The sequence below is a fragment of the Podarcis tiliguerta genome, assembly GCF_965153285.1.
Source record: "Podarcis tiliguerta genome assembly, chromosome: 2".
NCBI lineage: Eukaryota > Metazoa > Chordata > Lepidosauria > Squamata > Lacertidae > Podarcis > Podarcis tiliguerta.
The window spans coordinates 32,669,253-32,682,205 of NC_139535.1; the positions used below are offsets into that span (position 1 = coordinate 32,669,253).

General features: G+C 41.4%; 1 protein-coding gene and 1 long non-coding RNA gene across 3 annotated transcripts; one reads left to right on the plus strand and one right to left on the minus strand.

Annotated features, from left to right (window-relative positions):
* Nucleotides 1-2: 2 nt before the first annotated feature.
* On the minus strand, nucleotides 3-9,428 carry LOC310671173. 2 transcript variants are annotated; one of them, XR_014507859.1, is made up of 4 exons: nucleotides 9,270-9,428; nucleotides 7,816-7,870; nucleotides 4,013-4,058; nucleotides 3-289 (listed from the first exon to the last, which is right to left on the minus strand). It is a non-coding gene; the product is annotated as an uncharacterized lncRNA (long non-coding RNA). The 2 variants fall into 2 exon arrangements; XR_014507860.1 differs by lacking the exon at nucleotides 9,270-9,428 and having other exon boundaries at nucleotides 7,816-8,328.
* Nucleotides 9,429-9,540: 112 nt separating this feature from the next.
* On the plus strand, nucleotides 9,541-12,913 carry TRNT1 (tRNA nucleotidyl transferase 1; the record flags this gene model as incomplete). Its single annotated transcript, XM_083430636.1, has 5 exons — nucleotides 9,541-9,632; nucleotides 10,476-10,576; nucleotides 10,979-11,172; nucleotides 11,902-12,040; nucleotides 12,735-12,913. Coding segments are annotated over 5 exons (690 nt in total), but the record flags the coding sequence as incomplete, so codon positions are not given.
* Nucleotides 12,914-12,953: the final 40 nt, after the last annotated feature.

Below are 12,953 nucleotides of genomic sequence, written 5' to 3' on the forward strand. Positions count from 1 at the left end.
AGTATACGACAGTAATATCTTTAACATTAGCAACCTCTAAAACTGCCTTGATAGAACTTAGCTAAGTTTGTTACGAAACCATTGCAATATTTTAAGCAATATTGGATTCCTTTGGCGTTTATTTTGAGATCAGTTTCAACACTGAATTGCATCCATATTTAATAACAGACTGAAGAAAGTTCCAAGGCAGTAAAGCAGAGCTCCTCAAACTAACTCCCAGGGTCTAAGCATTGCTTTTGATTTCTTTACTTTATTCACTGATGTAGGGCCCTCTGAAACTAATGTGGTTCTAGAGAACAAACCGAAAGATATTTCTTTTATTCTTCAGATAAAAAGAGAGTTCAAAGTAGGACTATCACTGATATCCTTCACTTGTACCCAAATTGTACTCTAAGAAGCTGCTGCTTTGCTACAAACCTGGTTTTCATAATCAAAGTTACAAAGGGATGGGATATTTCATAGGGAGACATAAGGGAAACGATGTTAGGCCGTGCCTACCATCTATGAAGTGTGTATTTCAACAAGGGCTAGATTCATACATCACTGAAGTTCACAAGAAATAAGGGTTCTGGTCAGCCAAGTCATAAGCTGATGATCATAGCAGTGTCAGAATACAAAATGTCACTACACAATAGTAAAATAGCAACAGCAGCATCTTATTCCTCAGAACATTTTACAAAACCTATTCTTGGTGGGTGGTGAAAGATGAAGGTTGTATCCAACTAAGTCATTGAACTTCACTCACACAAAAACCGGAGCTCCCCCTCCCTCTTCTCCCCTCTCCCCCAAAAATATCTGTTCTGGGTGTTCCCCCAACTCTCCAGGGCACATTTGGGGATAGTACAAGGGGAGCGAGGAAAGTTGGGGGGTGGAAGAAATGCCCAAGGACTTAGTTGGATTCAGTCCTAAACTACTATAGGTGGGTAACTGAAAGTCAACACTTTACAGTATAAATTGGGAACAAATGCTGTCCCCACTCCTTGATTCAACGCCACAGAAATATAATGTACATTTCACAATTATCAAAATGGTTCTAAGCAGTGGGGTTCATTAAGAATGACATTAAAAGCAGGAATGAGAAAAAGATCACATGCACACAGCCCTGAGCAACCTGGGTTAAGGGTAGGAAACAAATGTGATAAATTTGTTTGTACTGAATACTGTATAACATAAGTGCATAGGGTTTGCTCCGACTAATGTTTCCATCTATACAATAAGGTGAGTGATGCTTAAACTTTATAAAAGGCCTTGAAATCTATGGATATTACCCTCTGACAAATAATGCTCATGAAATAAAGGAGATGAAGTCAATCAGATAGTGAAAATCACAACCATGTTTCACTACCTGAGTTTCAGGGCAAAATGGCAAAGAGAGACACACAAATATTACACAGGAATGATCCATGGTTGTAAAAAGAATGATCCCTTAGTCACTGTGAAGGGGCCATTAGAATATTGTTCTCTATATGATCCCCCCCCCCCCAAAAAAAAACCTGTTTAAGGCATTTTCTCCTCTCTCATATGTTATCCCAAAGTGGGGAGGTTTTGAAGGTTTTTCGCCAGCCAGAAGAACAAGGCTTTTTCTTGACAGTGAAAATAGGCCTATCTCAGGAATGTCTGGCTTGGGCGAGTAAAAGATAAAGAGCAAGGTTGAATAGGTTGAATGGATGTTATTGTAACCCCAGAGGGAGGGATTGGACAGAGGGAAGCTTCTGGATGAAGGTGTATATGCTTTGGTTTAGCTGAAATGATCCCTTATAGAGTTAAATTGATTTATTTGGACACGTGCCCTTTTACAGAATGGTTTTGATTTAACAGATTGGTTTAGATAATTGGGGCAAGATAAATTTGAATTGGTCTCAGTTCTGATTGGACATGTATCCCAGGTGCACTGAATTTTCTCTGGTCTCCTTAGGACAATTGAGCTACTTTCCTAGAGTGCGAGACCAGCACCAATAATAATGATGTAGTCCCATAGAGAGACAAAAGGCAAGGACGCTTCCCTCACGACGTGCCCAAACCTGCCAGGGACAAAGCACGTGGTCAAGATGAAAGCCCTACGGGGATTCACCAGGATATGTTGCTGTGCATGCGTGGCAGGGGTGAGACCTGAGAACTAACTTTGACACCTGGGAACGGAAAAATAAAAAATAAAAATAAAACGAACTGCATTTTTTCCCAGTCATTAGTGGACCTTCCAGCTAAGTGTAAAGCATAGACCACTACTGAGTAAATAGTGACTGGGGCTAACTACTCCTTGTATTTTGGTAGTCTTCCATAGGAGGACGAGATTCCGCTCTCTGAGCGAAATCTGTCCCAACAGTGAAAGTGGGGAAATGAAGGGGCCATTAGAATATTTTTCTCTATATGATCCCCCCCCCCAAAAAAAACTGTTTAAGGCATTTTCTCCTCTCTCATATGTTATCCCAAAGGGGGGAGGTTTTGAAGGTTTTTCACCAGCCAGAAGAACAAGGCTTTTTCTTGACAGTGAAAATAGGCCTATCTCAGGAATGTCTGGCTTGGGCGAGTAAAAGATAAAGAACAAGGTCGAATAGGTTGAATGGATGTTATTGTAACCCGAGGGAGGGACTGGACATACATAAAACAAGGAAGTCCAAATATGGAGAAACGAAAGCTAAATTCTATACCATTTCCCGTAAATCACATGTTTTCTTGTAAATCAGATGATAGACCGTCACAAGGGATATAAAAAGGGCTGGCAAGCCCAGAGAGGGCGGGCAGGCAATGAATTTTACCTTGTCTGTACCATTATTTTGTCATGATAAAATAAAAATGATTTTACTGCTGTCAAATCGACTTTTTGAAGCGAATTCTGATACTCCGAAGGGAAGGAACTAAGAAAAGGTCTTTCAACTGGGAAAGAAGGGGGTGGAAAGAAGGGGGGGGGGGGACTAAATTCTTGAGATGCAAGAATCAAAACCACCACATGAGAAATAATAATAATAATAATAATAATAATAATAATAATGTAGGACTGTCAAATCATAAAGAACAAAAACTGAGTTAGAGATAGCAGCTGACTAATTTATTTCAATAGTTGTTTTAAAAACAATGGGTGGTATCTAATGGTATCTACCCACTTGTGCAATGGAGTTTTGCTTATGCAATGGGACTTCCAGTTTCTCCCCTCTCCAGACCCCTCACATGCCCTAAACATCTGCTCCAGAGTGTGACTCCACCCTCTGGAACACATTCTCAGGGTGTGCAGTGGGGAGGAGAGAAAGGAAAAGTCCTGTTGCATGAGGTCCGCTTGCACTCTGTTGGATCTTACCCATAATGCAAAATTTTGGGTTGCAATCTGGTAAAAATATTAAGACTACACCACATCCTCCAAGATATAATTCACCACACACTCTCCTATGCAATTACCATCTGTATTGACCAAGTGCAATGCTTGGCTGTCTAAACCTTAACAATATTATCAAGGCACACAAAGATAAGCTGTGTGGTTCCATCCAAATAGCGAAGATATTGGTGGCATATTGTGGCAAAGTGTGCACCACACTCCTTCCCTTAAAATGTAACACTTTTATTTTTAACCACTTACCTGTATCCATGCTGTTTTTCTCCTGAGTTTGGAACAAAGACTGCAACGTTAAATCCAGTGTTCTTCCATAGAATACTATAATACAGCCTCAGAGTTCAGGGATCTGGGTTTTGATTTTGTTTTTTGCTTCTAGTTGCTACATTGCTAACACTTGTTCCCCTTAGTCAAGACTCAGCTGTGTTTAATTTTCCACAGCTGATTTTCACTTTAATTAAAAACAATCCAAAAAGATTTAAGCACTAATCTCTAAGGCCTGTTTTCTTGCCTATCCTAAAGGATAACAAAAGGAAGGTAGAAAGGCTCAGACAATTGACTTTTATGGAAAATGTAATATTTGGATGTACTGTTTTTATTTTGTTGGCAAAACGCTTCCGGGAGCAGAAGACTTGTTCTATGTACAATATAAACTATGAGCATTATTGAAATGAAGGGGAAGATACTCACGACTACTAACTGGCAGACTGTACCCCAATAACGATGATTCTGACAACTAAACAAAGGTTAGTCATTTTAATGGTAAGGTCATGTGATGTAATGAGCTTGTTCAGACAATTATAAACTGGCTTAATAACCTGAGATATGAATGAACCTTCCAGGGAAACAGTAAAAAAACAAACCAAGGAACTATTACTATCTGACCAAAAGTGGGGGAATTTGGGGGGGGGGGACACAAAATATTGCTTAATATGCATCCGATCCATTTCAGAACAATTCCTTTATCAAGGGCACTTTTAAAGCCATTTCTCCTGTTGCTTTTATCAGCATGCCTTTGCTAATGAAATTTTTTTCCTGAAATGTATGGGGCTTATAATAACAACCTGGAGTTTCTTTCCCCTGCCTGCCTTTTTTTTTTTGCTTTAAACTGCTGATAGGGGTTTTGATTCAACAGAGGTCTCATTCCACCTCCTGCTTCACCTGCCAAAGGTGCAGACTATGGTGACAGGTGGTGCAAGACCCTCCCCAGAGGGGCTTTATATGTTGCAGTGCATCTGCTACTCCAAGTCACAGGGCAGACTTACAATTGTTCTGTAATTAAAGTTTAATGGTTCATCTGAGCCAAGACACTATAGTGAATGGCTTTGGAACAAGGTAGGATATCAATACAACTACAAAGAATGGTTTCAGAAACCACAGTTTCCTAGTACAGATGGAACTGGAAACTATGGCTAATGGAAGATTTCCTAGTTTGTTAGCCCACTCATTCTTGGGCTCCATGATCACTGCAGATGGTGACAGCAGCCACGAAATTAAGAGACGCCTGCTTCTTGGGAGGAAAGCAATGGCAAACCTAGACAGCATTTTAAAAAGTAGAGACATCACCTTGCCAACAAAGGTCCGTATAGTAAAAGCTATGGTTTTCCCAGTAGTGATGTATGGAAGTGAGAGCTGGACCATAAAGAAGGCTGATCGCCGAAGAATTAACGCTTTTGAATTATGGTGCTGGAGGAGACTCTTGAGAGTCCCATGGACTGCAAGAAGATCAAACCTATCCATTCTGAAGGAAATCAGCCCTGAGTGCTCACTGGAAGGACAGATCGTGAAGCTGAGGCTCCAATACTTTGGCCACCTCATGAGAAGAGAAGACTCACTGGAAAAGACCCTGATGTTGGGAAAGATGGAGGGCACAAGGAGAAGGGGACGACAGAGGACGAGATGGTTAGACAGTGTTCTCGAAGCTACAAACATGAATCTGACCAAACTGCGGGTGGCAGTGGAAGACAGGAGTGCCTGGCGTGCTCTGGTCCATGGGGTCACGAAGAGTCGGACACGACTGAACGACTAAACAACAACAACAACCCACTCATTGAAAGAAAGAAGCAAAGCTTGTTCATATTTTGGTTTAGTAAGCCAAGATATGATCATCCAAATGTGACAAATGGTCATGGTCAAAACAACAATTTACCCTGTATAGTTGGGAAGACAAATCAAGCATGACAAAGATTCTTTGGAAAGGAAAAACGACTCTTTACATTGCTCTTTCCCCATCCCCCTAAAAAGTCCTTCATATGTCCTTTACAGTAAGAGTCACCTCTATGGGAGAAGCTTGCGAAATAAACACCACCAAAGCTAAAAAGTACAGGTGTTTGCATCACACCAGAGGCTCAAAAGACCACAAGGCATACCAGATTCCAGAAATAATTTTATAATAATACTCTTATTGTGTATATTTGGGGAACTGGTATTTTTGTACTGTACACTGACTCTAGATATTACTTATCTTTCATAGTTCTTTCACAGACAAAGCATATTCAAATTACCATTCATAATCACAGCAGACACATTACATAAATCATTCACTTTCATTTCCTAGATATGCAACTGAGAGACAATAACTTCATGGGTAACAATGCAAACAGACACTGTGAAGGGGCTGGTCTTGCTGTGCAGACCAGAGAAGTGACAACAGTTAGTAAATTCAACATTAGGAAATTAAACATTAGGAAGAACTTCCTGACAGTAAGAGCTGTTCGACAGTGGAATTTGCTGCCAAGGAGTGTGGTGGAGTCTCCTTCTTTGGAGGTCTTTAAGCAGAGGCTTGACAACCATATGTCAGGAGTGCTCTGATGGTGTTTCCTGCTTGGCAGGGGGTTGGACTCGATGACCCTTGTGGTCTCTTCCAGCTCTATGATTCTATGATTCTATGATTCCATTTCAGCTTTCATGTTTCAAATTCCAATTTGTAACATAATCCTCTGGACCACCCTGGCTTTCCGAAGAAAACTCATGGAACATAGGAAGCTGCTTTATCCTGAATCAAACCATAAGGCCATCTAGCATTATATTGCCAGTCATTGCTTATTGCATCAAAACACACTGTGCAAAAGTTGCCCTCTTGGAATCAATATTCAATATGCTTGATTGCACGGTTTGTTATTGCTAGCACTATCATTTTTTAACCTTTGGCCTTTCATACTCCACATCCCCAAGCCCAGAGATAGCAACCAGCCTGGAAAAGAGGAAAATTGTGTACACCTGTCCACATTTTGGAGAGCCAAGTTTTCTGTTCCATTCAGATCTCCATCGAGTCTGCGTGCACAAAACTACACTTTTTTTGGTGATAGATATGAATTTTTTATCTCTGCAAATGCTCTAAATCAATCAAGGAGAATATCATCACTGGGCTAGCTGATAACTGAAACTATAGGAAAATTGAATTATGAACAACAGTTGCTGGGAGGGGAAGCCAACTTGAACAGTTGGTAAGCAACATGAAGAATTAACGAGGAAAGAGATGAGCTAGAGAGCTGTATTTAATGGCAACTCAGACTAGTCATCCAAAAAATTCAGCTGTAGCAGTGGATTTCTGAAGGATTTTTTCAGCCAGGGACAGTATTACTCTATGATAGAAAGTGGACATACAATAATGAGGTGAAAGAAAGAAAAGAGAATGCTCATCACAAAAATACATTTTATACAGCAACTTAAAACTTTCTGAGACTAAAAGCTGCTTAGTTTTTTAAAAAAAAAATAAACTGAAAATTCTGTGGTAGTCTATTTTTAAAAGTTAGTTTTGTATTTATGTCAGGAGCAAGGTAAACCAGGAGAAAACTAGACCATAATCGCCATGATCGCATCAAAGAATGTATCAGCAAAAAGAGCATTGTTACACAGATCGATCAGCACAGATGAAAACACACAAGGCATTGAGCAAAGAGAAAGCAAAGTCACAACCACATGAATGGTAACGATAAACTGGAAGGTTTGTTGTTAATAGAAAACTAAGGAACACACCTCAAAAAGAACGACAAATGTGTACATGAAAGTAGTTGTGCTGGATAGTTATCTATTAATTTCTATAATCTAGTATGTAAACAAGTATACTGTATAAACTACTGAAGTTTTAATTTATGGTATTTTATTTTTCATGAGAAACACTGACTGAGGAATGTAGAAGACTGCTGTGTGTGAATTTATGAAGCTGGAGAAATGAGCAGCACCTGAAACGATTCACAGAAGTGGATGGCTATATTTAGGTCCTGAAGTAGAAAATGTAATTTCATTTCACTTCCATTTCAGTCTACTTTTTTTTCTCTTCTAGTGAAGCTGTTAAAGTTGGGATTTGACTTGAGGGCCTAATTTTTAGGAATAATTTTATCTTCAGCTTTCAAGCTTTACATGACAAAATACAGGCTACAATCTAGAATGGTCCTGCAGGCAGCTCTAAGGGGGTTGACATTACCCTGTCAAGACTTTTGGTTTTTCTCTGTACTGTACACAAGAGCTCTTCATGCCGCATCAAAAATTACCCTCGACTCTCTTCCAATTGTAAAAATGGCTCATCATCCTGCTACATAGGAGAACCTTATGAACCAGAAAAAAATGGTTAAAGATCATGCCAGCAATGCACAACTGGTATGTGAGGTTTTCATACCGGACATGCTTCACCACAGCATTCTGCAAGGCATTTCAGAAAGCAATATGGATTGTTCCTTGCTAATACTGTACACAGCACAGTTTGAAGGTTTGCATTGTGTGAAGTATCAAGTCTAAGACAACTTACAGAACATTTGGAAAATGTAAAAATATTTTACATAATGCTATACATTTTGTACGATTGCACTTGTCTGAGATTTGGCTGAGTTTTTTGTGTTTTTTTAATGGAATGGTTGAATAAATACCAGGATTATGTCCTGCAGTTATAGCAAAACATGCAAAAACCTGGAAACAGAATTTGGAAACACGTTTTGCAAGTGCAACAGGCCTCTGCAGCTGTTTAATTTTTATATTGATTAAGTCAGTCACCATAATTATTATCTGTATTTTTTATTATTTAAAGTCTTTCATTTTTTAACATTGATATTTTATGGCATGGCACTATAGAAACTTTTATAAATTTAAATAAATAACCCCCTTTGCATTTACTGTATTACATTTCTATATACAATGGGAGTATTAATAATGATTTTTGATGGGTTTTTTTGTTAATGTACAGATCTATACATTTTACATAAGATTTCCTTTAATAGGGTGAAACCTTCCTCCTTTCTAACTTTATAGTTGTTTCCCCTCAGTTGCATTGTGTTGCATCAGGTTTTTATACTGTGGGTGGTATTCAACAGTTACTCAGCATAGGTATCTCTAACATGCTCATTCATTTCAATGGGTCTACTCTCAAGTAAAATTTAGTTGAAACAAGGCTGCATTTATTTTTTACATGCAAACAATGCATTGCCATGGTTTTTGGTTTTTTCCTTAGTTACTTTTATGAGGGGCTGGTGTCCTGCTGCTTAGTCTGCATGTTATATATACAAATTCAATTGTTTTTAACTGTGCCCCCACACGCTATGTCTAGAGCTGTTCTTATTTTATTAGGCTTGCCAAACGTCAGGAAAATTCCTGACATGCCCTTGTTTTCGGGTGTAAAAATGGTCAGGGGGGAATTTTGACGAAGCGGCGATAGAAACTCAGCTCCAACAGTTTACAATTACTTGGGGGGGGGGAGAGGTCAACAATTTGGGTTTGTTGCCAAAAAATGCTTAACAATTTTGGTGGTTTCCAAAAAAAAAAAAAAAAAAAAACGCTCAACAACTTTGCTGGTGTCTTACTTTTTGAAATATCACAGCCCTAATTTTATCCACAAGCCGCCTTGAGTCCCTGTCGGAGGAAAAAGTGGGGTTATAAATAAATAAATGCAAAACAATAATGACGACGGCAGCAGCAGCAGCAGCAACAGCCTGTTCAGCTAATTTTTGGCGCAAACCTTTTCTGCGAAGCGATAAATAACTATAAACAAGCCCTTCAGGAAAGCCACGCTGTCGCCAGCGCGGTGAGGAGCTAAACGCAGAGGAGCCTCGTAGGAAAACGGAGGCAGTCCCCAAACCCGCGCGCCGAAAGGCCGCCCCTCGAAGCTCGACCCCACCCGGAGGAGGAGCGGCTCCACCAACCCGCCTCCGGAAAGGAGGAGGAGGGGCGCGGCCTGGACCTTTCTACTGCTCCTCCTCCTCCTCCTCCTTCTCTTCCGTCGCTTGGTTTTGAAGCCCACGACGCGTTTCCTGCTAGGAGCAGCGGCGACGGGAGGTGCTAGCCGGGTGGAAGCGAGCAAAGCAAGCAAGCCAGCGCCTGGGTGAGTGTGGCTGCTCCTTCCTCCTCCCATCCTCTTGCTAAGCTGCTGGAGGTGCTCCATCCCAAAATGCACGAGCCTGAGATTCCGCAGGCTGCGCAGAACGCGGGTCCTCCTCGCCCCTGCTTGTATCTCAACCAGCTTTTGCGCGCACGGAGCTTGCTGCCATAACCATGCTCACCTGTCCAGGCCTCCGCGTAGTTCAGTAAGGGAAGGGGTGCGGGCGTGGGGAGGGCTGACGTCAGAGGGAGGCACCTGCCCCCCACCTGCCTCCAAGGGGGTCCACTGCGGACCCTCCGCCCACCCGCTGCCTTTCCTCGCTGTCTGGTCTGAGCATGCAAAGCAGTAGCTTCCAGAACTTGCCTTTTGCGTTCTTACTCGGGGCCACCTCCCCGCCCCCTAACTCTCATCAGAGAAGTAGACATCATGAGTACGGAATATGTGGTCCCACAAGAGGCCTCTGAAGGGCAATAGTTTCCCCATCTCCCCCTCTGTGCATGATAGCATCCGCACACTGTGCACATTTGATTAAAACTGTGCTTCCAGCATACCCATGGGTTGGGTTAACCTAGCCATTTCAGCAGGGCATGAACATATGCCAAATTCCTTTCCATTTGAGGCATGCTGTGGTGTTCTTATGCTGGAAAGCATAAGAGAAAGAAATTATGCACCCAGCTGCTTAGCAAGTGTGGCCCATAGGGAATTTTGAGCCTCTTATGAAAATGGTATAGAAGTATTATTAAATGAATGAAATATTTGAAATACTCACCTGTGCCCTTTTCTTTAGATGTGGCATCACCTGCTCCTTCTTGGCTGTAAAGCAGGTGTTCCTTTCTCCCCACACAGCAGTACAGGGGTTAAAATCCTGTGGCGGTGTTTAGGCACCATGAAACTAGAGTCCTCGGAATTCCAGTCCCTCTTCACACCAGGACTGAAGAGCGTTGCAGGTACTAATGTTTCTCTATTATTACTTATATGGTGGTTCAGGACCCAGCTGGTGGCAGTGTGTAGAACAACCCCCAGAGCACCAGTGATAACGGACATCAGAAATGAAATGGGAATTTTGCTGCTGGGGGAAGGGGTTTGCACCAATCCTTTTAGCAGCATTGGTTCATTTCAGTACAAGAAAAGTCAATTAGAGCTGAAATAAACTATTTCTTTTCTGAGAGGGCACAAATGGACCCAAGATATCTTGGTTTTATTAACTGAAAGATGGAATCATCATTTCTGCTAGTGAAATCACATCAACTTTAGTGGGCTTGAATTAATACAAGTGGCAGTTACTACACTCAAGATTATTATTTTTTTTAAAGTTTTGCTAATGATTGTTTTTCCCCTCCACCGCCCAGAATTATTTGACAAAGCAAAGTACGAATTGAGGATAGCAGGAGGTGCAGTAAGGGACTTGCTGAATGGAATGAAACCGCAAGATGTTGACTTTGCCACCACTGCCACTCCTACTGAGATGAAGGAAATGTTCCAAGCTGCAGGTGTCCGAATGATCAACAATAGAGGAGAAAAACATGGAACTATCACTGCCAGGGTAAGAAGATTTTGCAAGTCCCAGGCTGGGAAAGTCTGCTCTTTAACCTGCTTTCCTAGATACAGTGGTGCCCCGCAAGACGAATGCCTCGCAAGACGGAAAAACCGCAAGACGAAAGGGTTTTCCGTCTGCAGAGGCGCTTCGCAAGACGAATTTCCCTATGGGCTTGCTTCGCAAGACGAAAAATGACGAAAAATTTTGAATTTTTTTCCCGCTCCAAAACCCCTTTTCCTGAAGCGCTAAGCTGCTAAAAGCATTTTAGCAGCAAAACCGCTAATCCCCCACCCCTTAAAAAGCCGTTTTTAGCCCTTAAAATGTCAATAGTGCTAATAGCGCTACTCCGTCAATGGGCTTGCTTTGCAAGACGAAAAAACCGCAAGACGAAAAGACCCGCGGAACGGATTCTTTTTGTCTTGCGAGGCACCACTGTAAATATGTATTTATTTACTTCAAATTTGTTTCTAGAAATGTAAGGCACTAAATGTGGTTATCTGTTAATCTCCACCACCCTTCCACTAGATGTCCTACTGTAGTGTCGGTGAATGTTTGTGAATATCCTAATAGCTAAGGACAGATGCTCAGTATACAGAATGTTAATAAACACATTCTGTTAACAGTTAGGTTGCATGCAGTCTAATGGGACATGCAAATAATTTAGTTTCTTTCCATATGAAAAGGGGTGCCGTTATCAAAAAGGTGAACAAATGCTTTTACAAAATTCTGTTATAGCTCCATGAGGAGAACTTTGAAATTACCACGCTTAGACTTGATCTGGTTACTGATGGGAGACATGCGGAAGTGGAATTTACGACTGACTGGGAAAAAGATGCTGAGAGGAGAGATCTCACAATCAATTCTATGTTCTTAGGTAACTTCCCTTCACAACCCTCTGATGTGCCATTCTAGTTTAAAGCCAGGCCACCCACACAGCTTTTTACCTGGACAAATCTTTGGTCCGAGTCAATTGCTATATCTCGCTTGTCAAAACTAATTGGGGGTCTGCTCAGTGACCAGAATGAAAAATTCCTGGGACCCACATACTATATATGCAGCAAGCTTGAGATGCCTGACAGGGGAGAGGGATATAAATGTAACAACAAAACAGTATTTATTATTTCTTTGACTAGTTTATGTGACATGGACAATTGGAACCCAGCACAAAAGTTTCAGTGTGGAGTGCTCGCATTGAGAGTTTCAGACAGCAGCCCTGCCCATTTCTTTTCTCATCTCTGTTCCTCCATTTCCCCTTCCCCAGAACAAACTCTTGGGGTTCTGTGGCCACTGAGCAAGCTCAGTTCTCACTGGGCTGTTTTTGATTCCCTGCCCCCTTCCTCCTAAAGTCTTTTCGTACCTCTGCATATTTTGGGATTCCTCAAGTCTGCTGATATTCATCTCTTGTCGCATGGTGCCATTTTGGCTTCATTAGGCCTGCATACTGAGGAGGTTATTTTGGCATGTAGGCAACCATGGTTGAACTTTCTGGCAGCCTACCTCTATCAAAAATACTTCACTGAAGTAAACTTATGAACTGAAGTAAACTCATGCCTTTATTTGCTTTGTAGGTTTGGATGGAACACTCTATGATTATTTCAACGGCTATGATGATTTAAAAAACAACAAAGTCAGATTTGTCGGACATGCAAACCAGAGAATACAAGAGGATTACCTAAGAAATTCTGCGATACTTCAGGTAGCTTTCAGACTAGATTATTGGGGCTGCCCTTGAAGACAACTCAGAACTACAACTGGTCCAAAACACAGCTACCAGATTGCTGGCTGGG